Consider the following 22,846-nt stretch of genomic DNA (forward strand, 5'->3'; position numbering starts at 1 on the left):
TAGTAACGTCTTTGAACTCCCTCATGGCAGAATTTACAGCTCTGATCAGACTGATCTCTGGCTATGATTGACGTCGGGTTGCATTTCTCCAGAGGTTGACTCTGGCTCAACTTTCCAGCTGCAGTCTGGTGGGGCACCGCAGCAGCCAAAACGGCCGCAGCTGAAACGCACTACCCCAATTCAAATGGGAGAGCTGGCGTTTTCTCTGCACTACCTGATTTGGTCTGAATATGGCCCAACACTCAATGAAAATGTACTTTTTGTTTGTTTACAAGACAAACTCCACAGGGCACCTTTAAATTAAACCACCAGGTTAGGAGGTCAGATTTGTCCATTGATTTCTTTGTTTTGATGCTTTCGGTTCCACTAAATTGTGAGATTTTTGTGACTAGATTCAGTTTTTATGATCACCATCAGTCCAGTACTAAGGAAAACTAACACAGGTTATTGATATTAACCTTGCTAGTAAGAACTGTGCGTACTCTCACTAGAGGACTAATACAGGTGAATGAAATTAATCTAGTTAGTCTAAAATTAAAGACATTTTAGAAAGTCACTTTAACTATCCTAGATTTAAGCCTACTCCTGGTTAAATCAAATCCACCCCTTGGACTTGCTATGTTAATATTAGCTTGCTAGGTCACCGCTACTATGAGAGTAAAATCTAGGCTACTTCCAGAATTCGTGCTTTCTGAGTTGTTTAGTGAAGTGTCAATTGCATAAAAATGTGTTGTTCTTTACAAGATAATAGTTGTATCTTTTCTGGAAGAAAACATTAAAATCCTAACCTATCAGTCACACACATAACTTTAGAGTCCTGGCGAGAATGAGAATCATGCCTGGTAGGCCATCGAGCAGCAGGCATGCAGGGCTTGCCTCGCACCTGAAGTATAATTATGCCACTGCACAGGTTCATTATGCTTTTCTTCTTTCGTTACCTCAAGAGATTAAGCCTCACACCGAGACTCAAACTCAAATTTTGGTCCTTGTAGAACACCTGCGATGAGCTTGAATTGATTTGATGCTGGGATAAGAAAGGCTTTGCCATGTTTGATGGCTGTTTCCAGAACTTTCTGAACGCTACATGAGCTCATTAGCTGCAATTAGGTAGGTTTCTCTTAATAGAATTTTTTGAAGCTCTACCATGTGGACATAAGGCTACTCACTATGCCTCACACTGTGTTATCTTTAGGGGAATCATGGTGAATTTCCTTCCTTTCAATTATCAGGCATCAGGGTCTCCTGGTGTATCCCCACAACCATGAAAGTATGAGTTGTTCTAAATATAGCAACTGCTCCCCAATGAGGAGAAACAAGCTACAAAGTGATAAGTCACTTCACAAGTCAAGCATCAGTTTGAACTAAATCAACAAATATATTTGTCTGTTCAACTTCTTCAGCTGCTCTGTGCTCTCGTTTCAACAAGCCTGAACATGAATGTTGAACTCACAAAATGAATACAGTATTTATCTGACTATGTTGGTAATCATGATATAAATTTTTACAGTGAAATAAAAAGTATGTTTAGTCTACAGCATCAATTCAGGCTGAATTAAAGCAACACAAATGTGTGTTATTTCCTCACCGGGCTATTAGTTCTATAAAAGAACCTGTTAAACTGATTTTCCACTTTTCTGTTGATGTGCTGAGTTCGTACAACTTTAAGTTTGTGCTGTGTTTTTGGAAAAAAAAATGGTCATATAAATTTCTGCAGTGATGTTGACTCACTGCAGTCAATCAGCACGAAGGAACTGAGTTAAAAGAATTGGTCTTCTCACCAGTAAGGTAGCACTGTCTTTGACCTCTTCAATGACCCATCACGAGCTTTGCGAAGAGCAATCTGAAAAGTCGAATGAACCCGAGCTGCGGCGTGTGCCTCAGGGGAGCGTTAGGCCTCTCTGCTCCTGATCTGTCTGACTGGCCTTAAAATATCAGATTTCACAAAGTGTATTCCCCAAAGCTATGTGTTGTGTCTTCATGATTTCCTTCATATCATTTCCTTCATATCTGTTTGTTGGTAAGCCACTATATGATCTGTGGGTTCAAGCTGTCACATTCTAAATTAGCTTTCACACAATTTATATCCACAATGTCTGTTAGTAATGTGAAAAGTCTCAATACCTGTTCAACTCCCCTGCAACTAATGAGCATATCTGAGGTATAGATTTAGACTCTGACGGAATACTATTGGATATGTAAGCTACGTCCACAAAATAGTTCTGACATGTTAAATCTATCATATCAAAGATCATACAACAAAGATAACAATAACCTCATTACAAAAAATATAGACTAGTAACATTTAGGATCAACTATCCATTAATTTCTAAAATAGTGTTTAACTGAGACAGCATAGGGTTGCACAGTGACAGGATGTTCATCTCCCAGTTAGAAAACAATGATAAGCTTCATTGTTTTCCTCTTTTTTTCTTTTTCATTTTGGTATAATTACTGAACAAACAATAACATCCAATATTGTAAAAATCAAAATAAAATATTGTAAACATCGTACCAGTACAAAAGCACATATCGTAAGACGTGGTCAGGAAACACCAATACAGGCAGCGCTGATAGCTTTTACTCTTCCTCCATTGACTTCTCAATCTCCTTCAGCCTGCGGACAAACTCCTGAGCCTCCCTGTCTCCGACACGAGCGTCCAGCATCCTCATGATTGGCTTCTCTGGAGGGGAGAGCAAACAGATGAGAGTAGTTCCTACACCTGACACAAATATCTCTAGATTGAATGGCTTTTCATGTCGTATTGGAGAAGTAATTGGAAAACCAGACCTACACCCTCTGGTCTCCCAAGAAGCCAATATTATGTTTGTGTAAAAAAAACAAAAAAACTTGATACAGCCTGAAGGTATATGTACCACTGGGTTTACTGCGAGACAGGTGGAGAATGACTGGCTGGACACTCTTGCCAGCTGCCGAGGCGTTTGGTCTCCCTGGCCAGCAGAAGTCACTGAGAGGAGCCACGGCTTCACCGGCGAAGTCGTTGGTGGAAAGCCAGTCATAGTCCATCACAGTGAAGGTCAAACAGGCAAATCTGTGTCTGTAATGTTCAGGACTCACATGGCTGGAAGACATGGGGGGAAAAAATCAAATCAGGGACATTAGCACATATAAATGGGAAGAGAAAAGGAGGGAAACTCACAAGTAAAAGAGCTCGTCGAATACTGGATGCAGTGTCTTCAGTTTCACTTGCGTGCGTTGACTCTTGGCCATAGGAAAGAGATGGTGAGGACACAGCTCCACTATGACAAATGGGTCACTCAAACCTGAGGATGATCAAAAACAAAGAGATGGAGTGAAAACTCAACTTTAAAACAACAATCTGCATTTAATTCTGACCATTTAACCAATAACCAGTCACCAATTAAGTTTTACCATTGGCATCCAGTGCGATGATATCTGCAGCGTGCAGAATCTCCACCGTCAGTCTCTGCTCTGGAGCGTCATAGTAGCACTTCACACTGATCCGACCATAACGGGTATGTTTGAGTGTTTTCTGAAACATTAAATACAGAGGATTCATATATATAAAGTATTTCATCATACTCAGCACATATCAGTCTGCATGTCACATCTCTTGACAGCATTGTGTTTTTCAAGTGTCCAGGAGAAGGCAGATTTTCAATCAGAGGTAAAACAACAGAAGATAGAGTGTTTTGCTGTTCAATCAATACCCCTCTGTCCACTTTAGGGCTAAAATGAGATTGTCAGGCTGCTAAGTTGAAACGCACCTGTTGGGAAATCTTCTCCAGATAGTACTGTTCAATCAGCTCAAAGGAGGAACATTTATTCAGCTTGAGCTCCTCGTCCAGGACCTAAAGCAGCATGAGGAAGATCAGAAAGTGAAAAGGATAAACAACACCTTAGGTAGGAAGACATAAATGGCATAAAGGCAGGCTGCAGTTTGTCCAACTGGGCAGCGCTCAGCGTCTGAAATGGTGGAGAGTAGTACAGCTCTACAGGGGACTGTGCTCTCTCCTTTCCTTTTCATCGTGTACACCTCAGGCTTTCAATACAACTCCGGGTCATGCCACTTGCAGAAGTGCTCTCTCACGACTCTGCAGTGGTTGGGTGTATAAGTGATGGGTGCGAGGAGGAGTACAGAGCACTGGTGGATGATTTTGTGGAGTGGTCTGAAAGAAATCTGCCAAGACAAGGGAGATGGTGATCGACTTCAGAAGGAAGAGGATGGCTACACAGCCCCTGTGCCCTGTGTATTCTGGGAGAGGATGTTGGCGGGGTGGACGACTACAATTACCTGGGCGTCCACATCGACAGCAGACTGAACTGGAAGAATAACATCGAGGCTCTATATAAGGAGGGGATGAGCAGACTCTATTTCCTGAGGAAGCTAAGATCCTTCAACATGTGCAGCAAGATGTTGGAAATATTCCACCGATATGTTATGGCCAGTGCACTGTACTTCACTGTAGTCTGCTGGGGGAACATAACTGGAGCCGGAGACACCAACAGACTTAATAAACTGATGAAGAAGGCCATCTCTATAATTGGCTGCAAACCAGACACCTTTGAAGTTGTGATGGAGAGGAGGACACTGAACAAACTGTTATCCATTATGGATAATCCTGACCACCCGACAACGGAGCACTTGTCTAATGTATATAGTATGTTATCCTATGTTTATATTTTATATTGTATTATATTTATATTGTATGGTAAGTTTTCTTCTTATATTCTTGTATTGAGCTATTTTATTGTGTTTATTTTTCTAATGGTTTTATATTTCTCTCTTCTAGTGTTGTATGTATATTTACTGTTCCAGTACAATGCCTGGATAACCTGCTATCTATCTATCTATCTATCTATCTATCTATCTATCTATCTATCTATCTAAATCATGAAAGAAAACCATCCAACCATCAAGAGTCCTGATTGATATATTGCAATACTTCATACCTTGTAGTCTCCACTCTTCATATCTTCCAGGGAAAGACCGTCTCCTTTGAAGTGGAAGAATTGCAACAGAGTCTAAAGAATTCAAAAGAAAAAAAATCCACATTTTCCCTCTAATCTCAATGTATTGCAAATCTTAGCATACAGGAGTGACTTGTTCACACAAACAGCATGAAACCTCTGGCAGGCAAACACGATATGTGTCTGCCAAACTCCAAATTCAGCCCACTTGTGTGGCATGCCATGACTTTTCATGAAAATCTGTCATGTCCCCTGCCAGCTGGTTAAGTTGGCATTAGAGTACACAGCAGCTCCCACATTGTCATTCATGAGGGAACTGACTGTGGCGCTGAACTACCACCTAGTGTCTTCATAAATATCTGATATATGCAAATGATTGCACGACAGCGAGCATACAGAGCTAATTAAAGGCTGATTTTAACATGATGATAATCTTTACAGCGTTGACACATGTCAGACTACTCTTCTTGGTGGGCACACAATCACGTTAAGCTAGAAACAGTTAAAGGGTTTTGTGTGATAAAATGCAGTGATCACTGACCTCCACAGTGTACTGGAAGCGGTTATAAAACTCCACCTGAACACCCCTGTTTTCTGTTACAGTGTCCAGGATCATCCGCAGGAGCAGCTCCCACATGCTTTGGAGAACTCTGTAAGGCAGCAGACACAATGGGACACGTTTGTTTACCAGCTCTTCCAATTACACCCCGGTACCCTCACTCACCCTTGTGTATGATTTGAGAGATAATAGCTCAATAATAATATGTTTTAAGACAAAACATGTCTGAGGGGCATTATTAACACCCCTAAACTAACATTCACATATAGCATCTTATTTGCTGGCATCTCACACTTTTCACCTGGTTCTATTAATTTCTTATGTGGAGTATGGAAAATAGTGAGTGTGATTGTGGAACTCGACAAAAGTTATGTCTTTTATGAAGCTGGAGTCCCTCAAAAGTCTATTTGATTTGATTCTACCTAAATGTATGCTGATGATGCAGTTTTGTATATGAATGAAAAATAATAAGCAAGAGACTGCACAGGAGTGTCACACTGCAATGATGCACATTGGCTGATCATATAAGGTACATTTTAATGTAAAGAGATATAATACCAATGGGAAATTTACATATTTTACACATAGTAGCTTTATGTCTATAGCAATATATCCTGTATGTGCATCTGCTTCATGTGCTGTAAATATTCTTGTATTATGTGCTTTTATGATATTATATATGTTTTATTTTATGACTTCTGTTTGTGTTTTTAAGACTTTTATCATTGGGTGCACAGGCACGCCAAATGGAAATGAGCAATTAGGCAGAGTGTGGCACAATTATAATTCAGAATAGTTCTGTTAATTAGGTATTGTCCCTGTTCAACAATAATAAATGATGTCACATTTATAGCGAGGAGGCGAGAGTAATTACCTGGTCAGATTCTCCTTTACAAGGGTTTCAGTGAGGATCACCATAGTGTCTTGTAAGTACTTCATAAGAGGGGACACAGCCTGGAAGAATGTTCAATAAACACACATCACACAAGCACTGTGGCTGCAAACATGACTGATAAAAGAATGAAAAGTGTAGTAAGCCACTGGGACGTACGTCGTCATTGTTGATGGAGTCTGGAGACAGGCTGATGTGCTGGATGTACCTCCGCAGCTCAGGCAACATCTGCACAGAAATAATTTCACACATGTGAAAGCAGGTGCAGATAAATGTTTGTGCACATATGTATTATACATGTACGGTTACAAAAAGTATCACATTTCTGCAAACAATTTGAATATAGGAAATGGTGCAGAGTATTTTGGTCCCAAGCAAAACCCTCAATGGACTAATATTATTGAAATCTTGACTTCCATTGTTGCCAAATTGGATACATACCTTGAAAAAATTCCAACATACACGTGAGATCAAATCCAAGTATAGAACAGAGTACAGGATTTGTTTTATGGCAGCGAGCAATGTTTCTCCAAAATGCCAATTCTTCACAAGAATAGTCTTGTATTTAGCGATGGGCATGCATTTATTTCTCCAATCTGAATATTTTTAAAAACATATTCAATAAAGTCACTGCTTGTAGAAACTTCACCCTGTCAAGGTTCATCCTCTCCCTTTAAGGTACACAAATAGCCAACAATGAAGTTACAAGGACAGTGACAAATTGTATATGTGCTACAAGAACAAGTAAATGTCTCATGCTTTCAGGTTGATTTGTACGTGTTCATCACTGTATCGGCTGTGCGGCACCTTGTCAGTGAGCAGCGTGATGAGACGCTTGGCTTCCCTCTGCAGGTCCAGGTCCATGTTGAAGAGCTGCCCATTGAGAGCCTTGTAAACCTGTTCCTTCCCCTCCACCCCGCAGGACTCCTCCATGGCACGCTCCACACCCGACCAGTCCAGGTCACGAGGCAGGTGACCCAGGAAAACGCGTACATGCTCCATGTTGTTCAGGGCAATGCAGAGCTAGCAGAAAGCGAGGAGGAGCAGAAGAGGAGAAACAGAGGGTGGAGGTGGAGAAACAAAGAAGGAAAAGAAGCAGGGCTACAGAGAAGTGGAAGGACGGGGTGCGAGTGTAAATGATTGACGACGACAAGCTTTTTTTTAAACATGTCAGTGGACTGATCTCCAGCTGTGCCCTTTGTGATATCAGTGAGAACTCTTGCTGACATTTACTTCCCACGTCATTGTGTGCCCTCTCCCAGTTCTGTCTTGCTACGGGCATTACCTGCACTGTGAAGCTCTTGTGGTCTCGGCCCAGCTGGTTCCTCTCAATCTTGCGTGTTATCATCTCTGAGTAGCACACAGCCTCACTGCAGAAATTCTGTCACAGATAAAATCACAGTCCTGTTATAAGTGGAAAGTTAACAATTTTTAAACATTTTTGGGGTCCAACACTGGTAAAACCTTTTATTAATTCTTCACATCTCCTGAGAGTCGTGTCTGTATGTCTGCATTATGTGCAAGCGTGAGCACGGCCACACTGGAAGTGGGACTCACGTCTGTCAAACGAGTGATAAAGATGAAGGCCCCCGCAGAGTCTGGCCAGGCCAGCTGGAGCCAGATCTCCCGCACCTGGCTGAAGCATGTTGTCACTTCCACTGCTGAGGAGCTGTGTTTGGCCTGCTGCACAGGCTCCATCTGCCCACAAAACACACAAACACAACATGAAACATGCATAGTGTATGAATAAAACAGGAGATTTATGTTATTATGTAACAATATGTAATGAACAAGGATTTATTTACTTTTCTTAAAAGTTTGATAACAATTTGAGCCCCACTATTTACATTTATAAGGAGTATGTGAGAGATTAAATATCTTTTAATTTCTTCCAATCAATACTTGATAAACATATAACACAGTAACATAGTTGTAATCATATATATGTCGTCAGTAGTTTTAAACACATTTGCCTGTAAATGATTTGTACATGTGTATTAACAGTTAATAAACACTGTCGAATATAAATATCTTTATAATTGGTTTTTCACAAATATATTAAAAAAAGAAATGATATCTGGACATCATAAACAACTATAAACCCACCTACATTTGTACATGTGCGTATGTGTGTGTTTATAAACACTTAATAAATGCTTTATAACACACACACAACAGAATTGTTATAAAGCATTAACAATTAAATCCCATGTATAACAGTTACAAGATGCTTAACAACACAGAACTGTAATAGTAAAATATCTTCATAATTCATAATTTTCATTATTTTAAGCATTTATAGAGATATTTTATTGAGAAAAGTATATTAATAAAGCAAGTAAAACACCTTATATCTGCTTACAACTACATTAAAATGATTTACAAACACTTATTAAATTATATAAAACCTATACAGTAAATGTTAAATTCATGTTGTTTTACTCATTACTTAAAGAGCAGTGGCCTCTCACCTTGTCTGTTTCCACTGCTTTACGGATCCTGTCACAGGATCTGTCATGAACAATCTGCAGCCACTTATGAATGGAGGACTTGAACCAGTTATGAAAGCCGGTCAAGGCCAACATCTTAGCATCCCTGTTAAAAAGAACATATGTTTTTTTAAAAAATTAAAATCAAAGCTGAAGAAAAGGTTGGAGTTTTCGCTGACATTTCAAAGAAATAACCACCAAACCGTCAATCACGCTGGTATATGAATTGAGTTGAACTGATAACCAACTTGAGAGGAAGAAACTCCCGGAAGCCCTTGAGGATTTTCAAGGACATGAAGAGCTCAAAGATGGTCTCTCCCATCGCCTGAGTCAGTCTGGAGCTCTCCTGCTCCAGAGTCCCACACACTCGCTCCATCGCTACATTTACATCATCAGCTACCTGAAGAATGAGAGGATATGACTGCGTTCAAATATTAGCGCTGATGAAGTGTAAATGTCAGCAACGACAATATGGCATGACTCAAAAAATTGCTTTTCACATTATTTTCAATTACATACCTGTTTCTCCAGCTGCCTGTATGCTATGCTGAAGAAATCTACTTTCACTGCACTGTGGGAACAAATAAACAAAAGGAGGAAATGGCATCAGTTCAATAATAACCTCTTAATGCAAATCAATGTTCAGAACAATTGCAGTGCCTTGTATTAGAAAAACAAACAAACAACTGTTTTCTTCCTCTGAGCATTTCCTCCACAGCAGTGATTGTCACCTGTAGAAGAGTTTGTTGTAGATGTTCTGGGCTCTCTGTACGTCTGCACACACAGCATCGACGACATGAACCAGCCTCTTTAGCTGCTCCTCCAGAGTCTACGGTGTGTATACACAAAGCACAACATCAACAAAAGACTAAATAAACCTGAAAAGCAAACTATGGTTTCTGTCATTGGGACTTATATTCTTCAGTATAAACATACCCCTTCCTCTGGTTTATATCGTGCAATTAAGCTCTCGTACCACTCTGCTGATCCTTTCTGTTGAAACGACAGTGGGTTAATTAAAGGTGCAGCATTCAGCATTTCTTACCAAAAGACAATGTGTGAATCCCTCAAGCCTATAAATGTTTACTTCTGCATAAAATGCATCGCTAACCACCATTTCTGTTCTTCTTCTTTCCCTCTATTCTTGGTACTTTGATAGCGTAACACCATCAGTTATACATTCTTGTTTTCATGATGGACATGTGTTTCCTTCTTCCTGTACCTCCAGTGGTCAAAAAATCCACAAGGTACCTTTTAAGGAAATTACATATTTGTTTTTTAAAGGTGCAGTGTGTAGAATTTAGTGGCATCTAGCACAATAGACTTGGCAGAAATATAATATAATGTTTTAATTAGTGTATAATCACCTGAAAATAAGAATTGTTGTGTTTTTGTTACTTTAGAATGAGCCCTTTATATCTACTTAGGGGGCGGGTCTTCTTCCATGGAGCCGGCCATGTTGCACTGCCATGTTTCTACAGTAGCCCAGAACCAAACACTGGCTCTAGAGGGCCTTTCATGTTTTTCATGAGTTGGTGGCACTCTGCAGCCTTATTGCAAGATGCCACTAAATCCTACACACTGGTCCTTTAATTGCACTTTCATTGTTACCTTGACAGCAGTGGTGATATCCAAATGCAGTTCATTTCGAAGAGGACATACAGTCTTAAACGCCCGCATGTTTTGCATGTAGCCAATCCCCCTGGCATATACAGACAGGAAAAGGCAAATTATAATACAAAAAAACTGCTTCCGGGTCTCCTAAATGCTGGTTTAACATCATATACATATACTGTATATTATCTAACAGCTTGTTGTGAGGACAAAAATGAGGACAAAAGCTACTACCTCACTAAATTCTTTGCACTATAATTGTATACAGGATCCTGCATTATCTCAGCAGGAGAGGAGAGATGCAACTTTAACTGTTAGTTGAGTCACTCTGTGTATGTGTATGTGTGTGTGTGTGTTTCTGAGAGGTGTAGAAGAGATCTCCCTTGAAGTGTTGATCACTGGGCAGAGCTGGACTTCTATAAAAAAAACAAAAAAACAGTCTCCTCCAAATTAGTCTGACACAGCAACATGAACTTCAATAATTAGCTGACTTCACTAGCTTCCTTTTATGTGGAACAGACTCCCTAATTTGGTCAATTGTGCTGCTCTACCTCCCTTCTTTTATTCGATGGTAAGCTGAAGTTAAAATCAAATAATTGTGATTTCAGTCATCATGTCTGAGACTTCGATTCAGAGCAAGATATCTCCAAAAATACTGGCCAGATTCCCATCAAATGTACAGATATTCATGCTCCTTCAAGGATTATTAATTAATGATTTTATTGACACCAGAGCTTTCATATAGTGTTAGAATTGGGTCATATATAATAATAATATTCACTGTTGATACTCATGGTCCCCAGAGGATGAATACTAATGATTTTGCGTAAAAAGATTCCATATGTACACAAGAAATATCAAAATCTAACAAGAAGTTTTTGCCAGAAATTAGCAGAGCACTTTCATGCTTCCAAGAGGGGGGACTGTATGGCCTTGATACCAGCGTTTTAAGGTATGAAAGGATTCAGTGACTGATTTTACAGGTGGAATGGAAGCAGAATATGATAGTCGTGTAAAAGAATGACTGCTTACAGGGAATAAATAATACAGCACTTGTTGTTTTGCTCCTAAGAAAACAATGTGCTGGTGCAGATTATCTGTAGGTTACAGCTTTTATACAACAAAATGTGTGCTTGGGAACAAATGTTTAATATCTCTTTTGACATGAGTAATGAGTAATGATTAAGATATTTCTGTTTGGGTAAGGATCCAAACACTGCTTCCTCCACAGAGTGTGACTGACTGGTTGTAGTCTCACTGTGTCTGTTGGGGTGAAAGGTTGAGCGTGTTCCTGGTATGGCAGCACGGGCGAGTGCGTGATGTGATGGCGGTGTGACTTTACCTCAGCATGAGCTCGTAGCGTGTAATGGCAGCGGCGCTGGTGCTGGGGAAAACCTGACGCATGTTCTTCATCAGGCACAGGCAGTGCTCTGTGTACAGCCTGAAGCTGTCTGACAACTGCCTCTCCTGGACACAGGAAGGGCCCTCAGTTATAGCTTCAAGTACACTGGCTGTGAGACATTTTTGGCTGAACCAAAAACCTTGATGAATGTCAGTGAAGAGCTGAGCTAATGAGGTGACTGTTTCCACATGATGAAAGGTTTTTTTCCTACTGGGAGGCCAGTGGCGGAGAACCTACCAGGTCTCCTCTCACAGTGGGAGGGTCCCACTCTGCATCGATGGTCCTCAGGAGGCGAAGCAGCAGGGAGTAGCACACCCTCTGGGTTCGATGGTGGCTGCTGTAGCACTGCCAGCGACTGCGTTAAAAGACAAAACATGCACCTTTTACCTGATGCTAAAGCTTTCAGATTTGATTTAATCATTTTGATTTCTCCATTAATACTCACATAATGGCCTGTTGGAGAGGTGAGAGATCAGTTTGCACAGCATGGTGTGTCAGTACAGTCCACGCTGAAGGACTAACCTGCCCGTTCCAGTTGTATGGCTCTCTCTGGTGTGATGTAAAGATTATATTATAAAGATTATAAGGATAGGAAGAAGCTACACTTAGGTTTGTGCTTGTCCAAAATTTTTGTTTATATTGCAAAAAGGCCTAAATATAATCATAACTATAACTTACTTATTAATAAACCAACTGAGCACAGCTATAATTACAGATTTTTAAATGAGCACACCAAATCAGATTTTTTTTGTCGAAATTGTGATCAGAATCTTTTTATCCTTATAAAAAAATGTAATAGTTGTATCCAGAGTGCAGCTACTCTAACTGCATCATAAAATAGACTTTGTATATCAACCAGCTCAGCAGCAACGGCTGTCTGGAGTTCTCAAGCACAACAAGTATTACAGTATGCTGTTCAGTCTTCAATCCTGCAATTTGCTATTTTGTTTTTACACTGGAAATGCTCAACTCATACATACACAAAATTAATTTCCCTGCAGTCAGAACAAAGTCTAATCATCTTAAATCCTATTTAGCAAACCACAGAGGACAGTCTCAACGAACAGATTGTACAAGCAACTAACTGACTCCAGCCATCCTTACTGACTTAATTTAATCCTTACATTAAGTCAGTAAAATAAAAAGAATAAACACCACAGGGATGGTTAAAACACACACTAAAAACTATTAAACAGTAACTGAAATTAAATCTGTTGCACAAAAGTAAGTCACTACCAAAAATCATCAATAGCTTTATTGTAAAGATTATTTTGATTAAACAATCTGGAGGAAACTCACCTTAACATGAGCATGCTCATACGCCACAATTTGACACAGCAGTTTCTTGTGAATGGACACATTTGAGTCTTTCTTAGACAAAGTTGTGTCTCTCTGAAGGAGAAAAACAAACATTTTTTACATCCAATACATGTAAGAAAACATATGTACACTGAATCACTGTTAGACATACCTGGCTGGTGAAGAGCCTCAGTATCAGGTGACATTCTCCTTGAACTTTAGACGCACTTGATCGAGGCTCCAGCTTAAACCAGGTGTCATAGCCAACAACAGGGATCTCCTGCGAGAAGGAAACAAGCCAGATGGCACTGACGCACTGAAGGGAAATCCTTCATATTGTTTGCTTCAGAATCTATTTGTGGTTTGATTTGTAACAGCAGCACGGCACCTCTGACTCGTGAGAGTTTGTTCTGAATTTCTCCACTTTAAACACTCACATTCAACGGGATGTTGATACATCCGAGGAAGTCGTCGGCATTCTCCTCAGAGCCTGATGATGCAGATCCGTTGGAACGCACTGACTTTGCTATCTGCTTAAAATACCTGACAAGAGAAAGCAGTATTCGAGGAAAGTTAGCAAAGTTAGCTTCCCTGCTTATCACAGCTTCAAATAATGTTTAATTATAACACCTATAATTCAACAGTTTTCATTTTTAGGCATTTAGCTTAGGCCTTTTTTCACAATGATGTACAATTAGAGCGCTGGTAAAATGAGTATCATTTCCTGATGGAAGCTGGCTATTCGGCAATTTTGGTAAAAAAAAATGAAATTACATATTTTCCACCAGCAGCTTATGATTCTTTTGTGCCTGGACTATACAGTAATTGGCATTCCCAGGTTTTCATTAGACATGTCTGCTATTTAATGGTCTCTCCATGAACCGGCTGAACTCTCTGTGTACACAGACTTATTGGCACTGAGCTTTCCTGTATGTCAGTCTTTCTTTTAGGTGAAAGGACAAATAACTAAACGATGCTGTAAATTTAACAAGCAGGTTGCCGTTAGTTTTTTTGTTCATCAAATGCAGATAACCCAGGCCTCTTCATTCATAAACTGCGACTTCTGGCTTAATTCAGATGTAAATTCCCCTTTGATCGGCAGGTTGAATGACTCATCTTTTCATTGCCATAATGCCAGCTCGATGAATTAATTCGTTACCGATTTATGTGTCATTAAAGTACACAAAATCATAATGATGACTTTGTGAATCATTTGATTTTCAGCTCTGAAAAAAACCCAAATAACATTACTAAAAGAATTCAACTGAGAGTAGCTGGTAGCTGGTTCAGCATCACATGACACAGTTTCCTCTACCTGCCCATTCCTCGAAGTCCACTGACTTCATTGAGTTTTTTGCAGGCCTCAGCAACAGACACATCATCATCATGATCCCTGAAGGAAAGAGGATAATTCAGAGGTTATTACAACCTCTCATTTCCTGTAAGAACATGTTTCATTGTTGAGAGCCATTATAGCTCACTAGAAAGCCTTCTAGACTTGAACTAGAACCAAGAGTCAGCTCTTACTGGAACTTTTACTGATAAAAACAAGCAAAACTTTCTTTAACAGCTGAATATTGACTCCACAACCAATCTGTTATGCAACATACTGTAACAGATTGGTTGAGAGTAATGTGTAATGATAACATTCACATTTAAGCATTTAACAAAGGATATAAGGGATAAAATTGTCAACTACACCCACAACCAGAATCAACAAAAACTTTTGCATCCCACCTAAAAGACCTTTTGTTTTTACTTGGTGACTGTAAACTTTCATTTGCATGAAAAAGAGAAGAGAAAAAAACAGCGCACTTCATTAAAATCTTAAAGAATAAGTTACTGATATTAAATGTTTTGCCCTGTGATTGTAAAGCACCACAGCTAAAAACATTAGCGGGAGTCTTTTGTGTGTATATTTCTCGAGTTTGCTTTTGTATATTACCTGTGATGCAAGAAAAAATTCTGAATTATCTGACATTAAAGCAAAAAACCTTCCCAGTCCTTCTGGCAGGGTGACATTCAAGATATTCATGTTGAGGCTCGCACTAATCTTACCATATATCCAGATGTAACAGGTCATTGTGGACATCATCTATTTCACTGTGAAAAAAGACAGGAAACACTGACATCAAACAACTCAACCCTTGTTCCACAGATGACAGAGAAGAAAAGGTGCTGCGCTGGTCGCAGCTTTGGGTGTCAGTGTGAACCCTGCATGTCACGCATATCACTGTGTCCAGTACTGTGAAAAAGGTTAAAGTGCTGTACTCACAAGACAAAGTGCTCGTCCCAGACCGGGTTAAGAGTCTCCGGTTTAACCTCAGTCACCTGGATACACTTGGCAGGTAATACCTCCTTGGTGCTGGAGCGTTTCTCCAGCTTCTCCTTCCTCTTCCTGAAGCTGAACTTTCTCTCCTTTTTCTCCTCCGTCTCCCGCGGGCTCTGGCCCACCAGGATTCCCAGCATGCAGTAGGGGTCGCTGTACCCTGCCGGCCACAGGGTGACACACACACACAAAAGGTTATTGCACACTTGAAACTTTTTTTTAATCACACTGGCGGCGCTGTGACGGAAAGCCGTTGGGCTTATTTGTGATTATAATCAGTGTTGTGTTTTGATATGGTGCTTGTCAGTGTAATCAGTGCGACTGGTTGACAAAAGGCTTGTTTGAGATTAATTTCACCTCGCTTGGAAAGAGGATGTGAGTAGTCGGCTGCGGTTGGAGGACATTGAAAAAAACCCTGCAAAGCTTTGGACGGTTTGAAAATGATACAGGAAGTCAAATATTTCTAGGATCACTATTACTACCACACTATTATTAGCCACATGTGTATATTATATACTGTATGTATTTGCGTGTATTTTGATCATAATGGCACCATTTATTATTTAATTAATAAATAATAATAATTCATACACTGAGAGATGAAAAGAAGGCATGCATACAAAATATGCACATCAAGGATACAGTATGTCAGACTCAATTATAATGCAGGGCTTTTCATCTGAGCTGATTTCCTTTTAAAAATGTGTCTGCAGCTTGTTACTAAGCATTTGTGTGAATTCACAATCTTAAAAACAACAGAGATTCTCTTATTGTTCATGTTGTACACGTATCTGAAATATAATTTATTCAGCTTCTAAGGGAAGCTGGGAGGACTGTTTGCAACCACACAACATTAGCTCACAGTTAACACAACAGTACTGTGTGAAATGAATAAACTTTCATGGTGGAAATTGAACCTAATATAATCAAATTCTATGTGTATAAACAGGAAATGAACAAGATTGTGAGAAATAAATGAGCACTTTAGTCAGAGCAGTTCCAGTTATTTCCTATTGTGTTTCAACAGAGGAGAGCAAATAAGACCTCTCAAGAAAACTGATATTCTGAGATCATGTTTTCTAATTTCTGCACGACACCATCGTAATTCATAAGCAGGTTGGACAACATCCTAAACAGAATGAATTGTATCATCACTGCTGGTAAAATCTGCACAAGTCTCACTTAGCTTGAACAATCTTATTGCCACAAAGAGCTGAAAACTGTATGATGTTATCTGATGGGAGGTAAATCACTTGACTATTCACCAAGCAAGTACCATTAAAAGCTTTTCAGTTCCATATTGTTGCTCAATAACCATTTTCTCGTTAAAATGGAGATTTAATACTTGAAACGTCTCACCGTTTGCGTCCTTGGCCATCAGGTTCTTTGCTTTCATAACAGAAACTCTCAAAGAGAAACTGGCACGCTGTGAAAAAATAATTTGTTTCAGTAAAAAAAAAAAAAAAAAAAAAACTGTACAGCAAATCAGAGTACATGGCAATGCATTTTCTTTGACTTGATTCTGCTGTATCTCCATTTAAGTAAATATCAGCATGCATTTTAGAGTAAGACTGTAACAAATCAATTCCTGTATGCTTCATCAGGTATAAAGACTCTGTGACTCATAAGGTAGAAAAACTCAATGTCCTACCAAAGGACAATATATTTTCACATTTCCAACAGTGTAGCAAAAGACCTCACAGTTCTTAAGAGAGATATTCGAGATATTGGCGGTCAAGTTAGAGACAAAGATTCATACAAAATGGGGCTTCCAGGTGTTACAAGTCTTACATCTCACAGTTCTGAGAAAACATCTCCAAGGGCACAATGCACTCCAACTGTGACTCTCCAGGCCATGCTTTCACCTTATTACTACTGCACTGTTCAAAATACGGGCATGAGAAGAAAGCAGCGAATGCACTAAAACACCACCTGTGGCTGCAGAACTGAGGATTTAGTGACATCTAAAACTGCACTTTGTGACCACTGAGGAGTTCATTTCTACAATGAGTTTTATCAGTTTAATAAGGTAATGACTGAAACGGCTGTACCTATGGTTTTGCATGCAATTTAGCAAACAAGTCCCATACTTTAGCTTGCAGCTAACCATTATGTAAACAGTGTTGCAGTATTTCAAAAATTTAGTAGGCTATAATAAGTAATAAGTATTTTTTCTGTCATTCCAGGCAGCAACTGGTTTCCATTAGTTTCTGAATTACATGAAAATCTATTTTATCAAGGGCACAGAATTGATATCAGGCAAAGCAGTGCAGACTGTTCATAATGTTCAATATAATAATAAGGGTTTGACTTTACTGAACTACTTTTACACTACAATTACAGTTTTTTAAATTGCTTGGTTCTGAATCACGATATCATTTTTTTCCTGAGCAGCTCAACACTTCATTCAGCACTCAAAACATTTAAAGTATGTGTCAGAAGACACAAAATATGTGTTTATTTATTAACCCAACAATACAGTCAAAAGATCTTTATAACCATCTGAATAAACTCATTATAAAAAACACCAGTTTCACCAGTATATTCACAGGTCCACTTTTCTGGTATGTTGCCTATTCATAGTAAGTATCTGTCATTTACAGTAATGGAACTAAAGGCTGTCTGGAGCCTTTAGTTCTGCTAAGAGCAGAAAAAATATGTAAAAACTTCAAAAGTATGCAGCATGCATCACAAAAAAGAAAGTATACATGGATCAAGGTGCCACAACTTGCAATCATAGTGGTAAGCTCCTTCAATATTCATTGTTCAACATCTCTGAAACATTAATGAGCAAACCAGATGCCTCCACTCTGTTTTAATGTGTTAAATCTGCAATCGCACACAAGATAGGAACTATTTACATGGCACATCATTAGCAGAATATGAAAATGTGCACGATTACTGCCAAAATGTCCCTTTAATTATAGAAAGCTGGTGAATAAGGACTGTTATTGTCACAGAGTCATGTACAAAGTGCCCCTCACCTTGGATTCTTGGACTTTTTGGAGAATGATGTCCTGTTCCTCCTCGCCCATATCAAACACCTCAGAGAGATGGTCAGGCAAGAAAAAAGCTTGTATTATCATCATGGAAATACAGTTGAAATTCAAGACTGAATGAATAAAAACTGCATTGCTTAAGAAACACCAGTAAAATTCCTTCATAACATCTTATGGTAAGTCAGAGCCCCTGCTAGCACCTGCCCAGCTGGGAACACATGCTACACACTTTGAATAAAAGACGCCTACTCCAGACACAAAAGAGGCCACAAAGCTTAGCATGACATCAGCTGAATAGATGTAATATCACAGCTGAATATCAGTACACAGTGTGACTGGGCTTTGATGTTTAATCAGGTTTGAGCCAAAAGCATCTGCTCAGATTCTTGCTCACAACAAATAACACTCTCTACGAGGCCAGCATCAGTGTTTCTGGCAGAGATTTAATGGAGCTCAGGAAATAGAGACTGTTTTTTTTCTGATATGCCCATGGTCATTAAATTAAACTTTCAAATGTACTACTGTCTGTATCATTGAATCTGTCCTTGATGGGAAGGTAAAAGATGATACTGTAGATAAATACATATAGATAGATACCTTAAGAAGGTAAGCAAACAGCTCTTCGTCACTTTTCACTTGTTCTGGTGAAGGCACTCCCACTCGGTTGACCACCGTGTACACAGCTTCCTCATAAAGCAGGTCCAGCTACACGAAAACACACTCCACTTAATAACAACCTTTGAAAAATAAACGCTCATGTTCTCTCTCGCCTTTGTGGTTTCTGCTCTGCTGCACATCAAAAGCGGGGATAAAAAACATGACTGCGCTCTGTTATTGTGACTTTTAAAACTTTAATCTCTGCTCGAAATACGCCGAAAAAAAAGAAAAGCTGAGCTAACGTACCTCTGTCCTGCTGATCCTGTCAGGGATAAAGGCCTGGTCCACATGCTCTTGGGGAGGTGGCACTGTGCAGGCTCCTCTTTGGCACTGTGAGGGGACAGAAACAGTTTACTTAACACAGAATCTGCTCCTTAAAACTGTGTTGAGTAAGAACTGGCCAGAGGAGAAGCTGAGGACATAGTAAGGTATTATTGACCCTCGATAATCACTTGGAAGGAGTAATCTCTCCACTGGTTTCATAACCACTTTATCACTTTACACGACTCATTTCAAATTTTTGCAGCCAAAATTTAAAGTCTCAAAAGATAGTATGATGTCTTCCCAATTATGAAATGTAGTGCGGATGTCCCTTACTTTTTGCTTCTGTCTTTGCTTCCCTGTCATACAGCAATTTGGAGAAGCAGTCATCAAGCACTCACTGCAAAGATGTCAATAAAGCATCATTGCTGTCTTAGCACTGGCAGCAGGATGAGCTGAACGCAGCCATCGACAGCAGCTTGTCACAGCTGAGTTTCTAGTCTTCTGGGCACCCTACTCAAACCCGGCCCTTCTGTCTACGGACGTCATACTGGCCACAGCAGTGGGCTGAGTGACAGCGCCGAGGCCTACTCATTACACGTACATGTGCCTCAAGTGTGTGACAGACGGAAAGGTGGAAGTTGGGTGAAGGTTACCTCAGCCTGGGCAGCCCGCAGCATGTTCTCTTGTTTCTGCAGGATGGCATTCATACGCTCAAAGAACGCCACGCTCTCCTCAGAAATCCTGCCAAGAAGAGGGAGCAGATTGGCAAACACGGTTCTAAAAATAGGAAAGTATATTCATTTATGAGAAACGGTGAGTCGAGAGATGCATAGTATAAGGTTAGGGTTGAGATTCAGTCTAACAACAGAATATGTCTGGATGGTAATTACAAACACAGTGGGATCCGGTGACATTGGTGGCATCACGCTATCATGTTTACTGACAACACTTTGGAGGAGCGTCTGTCAATATAGACTATGTTTCCTTTTTATGTTGAACTACTGGACTCCATCGCCTACAGTTCAGCTCTTTATTAGCTATCAAACATCGTCTTATCTCATGGACTAAAAAAAGCAAAAGCTAGATCTGGACTAAAGCTCTCAGCGACCCAACATGTCTGCACTCTGCATGAACCATGTTAATCTACTATGATGAGCAGGGCTGTGTGCAAATGCAAATGATGTTTTTTGTTTCCTCCAGGTGCGAGTGGATCCCCGGACTCCCCACCAGCTCCAGTTGTCATGGTGATACAGGCACATTCATGGAGGGAGTAGATGGCTGAACACCTTGGGAATACCCTCACCCCCCCCCCAAATCTCTCAGTGGGCATCTTCCTCCTGGCCTGTGATGGAAATCACTGGGGGCAGGCAGCTCTGATGTGAGCTGTAGCAGAACGGTCAGGAACAGCCATGCCGTCTGCACCTCACCCTCACAGCTACCTCGTCTCTCAGCCAACCCCCGTCGTATTATGCAGGAGAGCCGTCCGCAGAGGCCCCCGTCACGCTCCTTTATTAGCGTCATCGCATCACAGCGGGCGTGTGGCAGCCCATCCCAGCACCTACTGACTCTCGCCATGGTGGGGGAGCGGATGGCAAACCCCTGAGGTATTGATGAAGACTAATGGCAGCCATGCTGGGAGAGTTGGTCAGGTTTCCAGTGCTGTCAACCCCATTTAAACTTCAAAAGCGGAGGCATTCAGTTAAAAGTGTTGAAATATTTTATCAATGTAAGGCTCATTAACAGTATATTCTTTAAAATAAATGACCTCTTTTGAGTAAAAATTACACCACCGCAGTTTTAATCTGTAGTTTCCTTAGTCATGCCTGGTAGTCTCTGTATTTCCACTAAAGGCTGGAGCTTAACCATTCATTTGTTAGAATTAAAACTAATTTGCATCAAAAACTTTCAGTCTCACTGGTTTGTTTGTCGATATTTCTAAATACCGATCAAAAACTGAGTTGTTATTCTCATCTGAACCCCTCAGTCAGTGTTTGAAAGCTTGAAAACTACAAACTGAGTCTGCAATCAGTGAATGACTCCACAAACAAAGCCTGTCCTCTAACTAGAGATTTTTTGAAGCTTACAGTTTTCATTTGCACATATAGTACAAATAAGCTTCATTTGATCGTCATGCTCGTGTTATGAGACACTCAAATCTCTCCACATCCGTCTTCAATCGTCCCGGGCATTCTCGTATCCGGAAATCTACCCCATGTCAGTCATGCAGCTAACGATTTGTCCAGACAGCCTGGGATGTTTTGTTTTGAGCTTTGGGATGACGTGTTCCTGAGCAGAAATAAAGCTAAAATGATGCAAATCCAGTCAATTCTGATTTGATACATCTAAAAAAAAAAAAAAAATGATGCCGATATTTTTCAACCTTTCTTTCCCTCTCTGACACACACACACACATGCACACACGCACACACACAGACACACACCACTAGAATAACAAACTGATTTGATGTTGCTAGGAAACAGGTCCTTTTTTTTTTTTTTTTTTTTACTGTCATTTTATTCTAATTTATTTTCAGAATTCAGTCAAACGCTTCAATTATGTTTCCCTGTCTGGAGTGTAAATCAGAAGCAAAAACATAAATAAAAAAAAAACACAAACACTCTGAACTTCTTCTATCTGCGAAAATCTGTCTTCAAACATTACTAATTGAGAATCTGAAGGTGACAGCAACCCCTCACTTCCAACTTCCAATATAATGTGGCAGTGCATACATGGTAATTAATAGCGCAGACGTCACTGTCGTCTGCAGCATGAAAGACAACGTGACGTCTGTATGCATTCTAATAAAATAAGATGATTTTTGTTTTAATCTGATTGATCATGGTTGTCACTGCATAATATCAGCCTGCAGCTCCTATCACAAGCGAGGATCTCCATGACAAGGATCCCTCCCTCCTCGATACTGATACGCGACTGTTTGTTTCACTCTAATTACACTTTTGATTAAGCAAGAAGACACTACAGGTGACAAATCCTCAACGTGGAGATTATAAGCACAACAGCTCTGATAGAATCTCTCCTTTCAATAGCTTGTGAAAGAAAACAGCAGTCTCCCAGCTACAACTACTGACAGACAGAACAGTAGCCTGGTGTGAAATTATATCCAAGTTGGGTGCTTCACAATTCTGTTTCACAGTTCACTGTGCGGGTCAATAGCTGACTGAAGATTAAACCTACTTTAAAACAGGCAAAGGATCTCATGTTTCCACATATGATTCCTGACTGCAAGTTGGGTAATGTATGAGCGGTGAAACTTCTGATTTATGTTCCTTATCTATTATTCATCAAGCAACACAGTAAGGTATTATGCTACAGCTAAAGCAGTGTTGAGCTCATGGGAAGTTACTCCTGGATATATCTGACAGTATTAGG

The 22,846-nt window shown here is 40.0% G+C and overlaps 1 protein-coding gene across 1 annotated transcript; it reads right to left on the reverse strand.

Moving 5' to 3' along the window:
• Window positions 1-543: 543 nt before the first annotated feature.
• Window positions 544-20,728, reverse strand: baiap3 (BAI1 associated protein 3). The gene is made up of 32 exons (XM_044332450.1): window positions 20,109-20,728; window positions 19,438-19,521; window positions 19,132-19,239; window positions 18,520-18,579; window positions 16,895-16,961; window positions 15,482-15,695; window positions 15,265-15,309; window positions 14,522-14,599; window positions 13,644-13,749; window positions 13,379-13,486; window positions 13,207-13,299; window positions 12,353-12,456; window positions 12,145-12,262; window positions 11,848-11,972; window positions 10,503-10,593; window positions 9,828-9,884; window positions 9,623-9,720; window positions 9,411-9,462; window positions 9,140-9,291; window positions 8,874-8,997; window positions 7,960-8,100; window positions 7,688-7,783; window positions 7,210-7,425; window positions 6,562-6,630; window positions 6,385-6,464; window positions 5,493-5,601; window positions 4,934-5,005; window positions 3,748-3,831; window positions 3,392-3,512; window positions 3,159-3,282; window positions 2,875-3,080; window positions 544-2,681 (listed from the first exon to the last, which is right to left on the reverse strand). The coding sequence occupies exons 1-32, from the start codon at window positions 20,160-20,162 to the stop codon at window positions 2,578-2,580; spliced, it is 3,360 nt and encodes a 1,119-aa protein (XP_044188385.1). The 5' UTR covers window positions 20,163-20,728; the 3' UTR covers window positions 544-2,577.
• Window positions 20,729-22,846: the final 2,118 nt, after the last annotated feature.

The sequence above is a fragment of the Thunnus albacares genome, chromosome 17, assembly GCF_914725855.1.
Source record: "Thunnus albacares chromosome 17, fThuAlb1.1, whole genome shotgun sequence".
NCBI lineage: Eukaryota > Metazoa > Chordata > Actinopteri > Scombriformes > Scombridae > Thunnus > Thunnus albacares.

Excerpts from the sequence above, each read along its gene's own strand:
- baiap3 (XM_044332450.1), bottom strand. The coding sequence starts at position 20,162 with ATGAATGCCATCCTGCAGAAACAAGAGAACATGCTGCGGGCTGCCCAG. Across the intron at positions 5,602-6,384 it reads GTAAAGGAGAATCTGACCAG|AGTTCTCCAAAGCATGTGGG; the intron begins GTAATTACTCTC and ends GCTGCCTTACAG. Across the intron at positions 3,283-3,391 it reads CATCGCACTGGATGCCAATG|GTTTGAGTGACCCATTTGTC; the intron begins GTAAAACTTAAT and ends GATCATCCTCAG.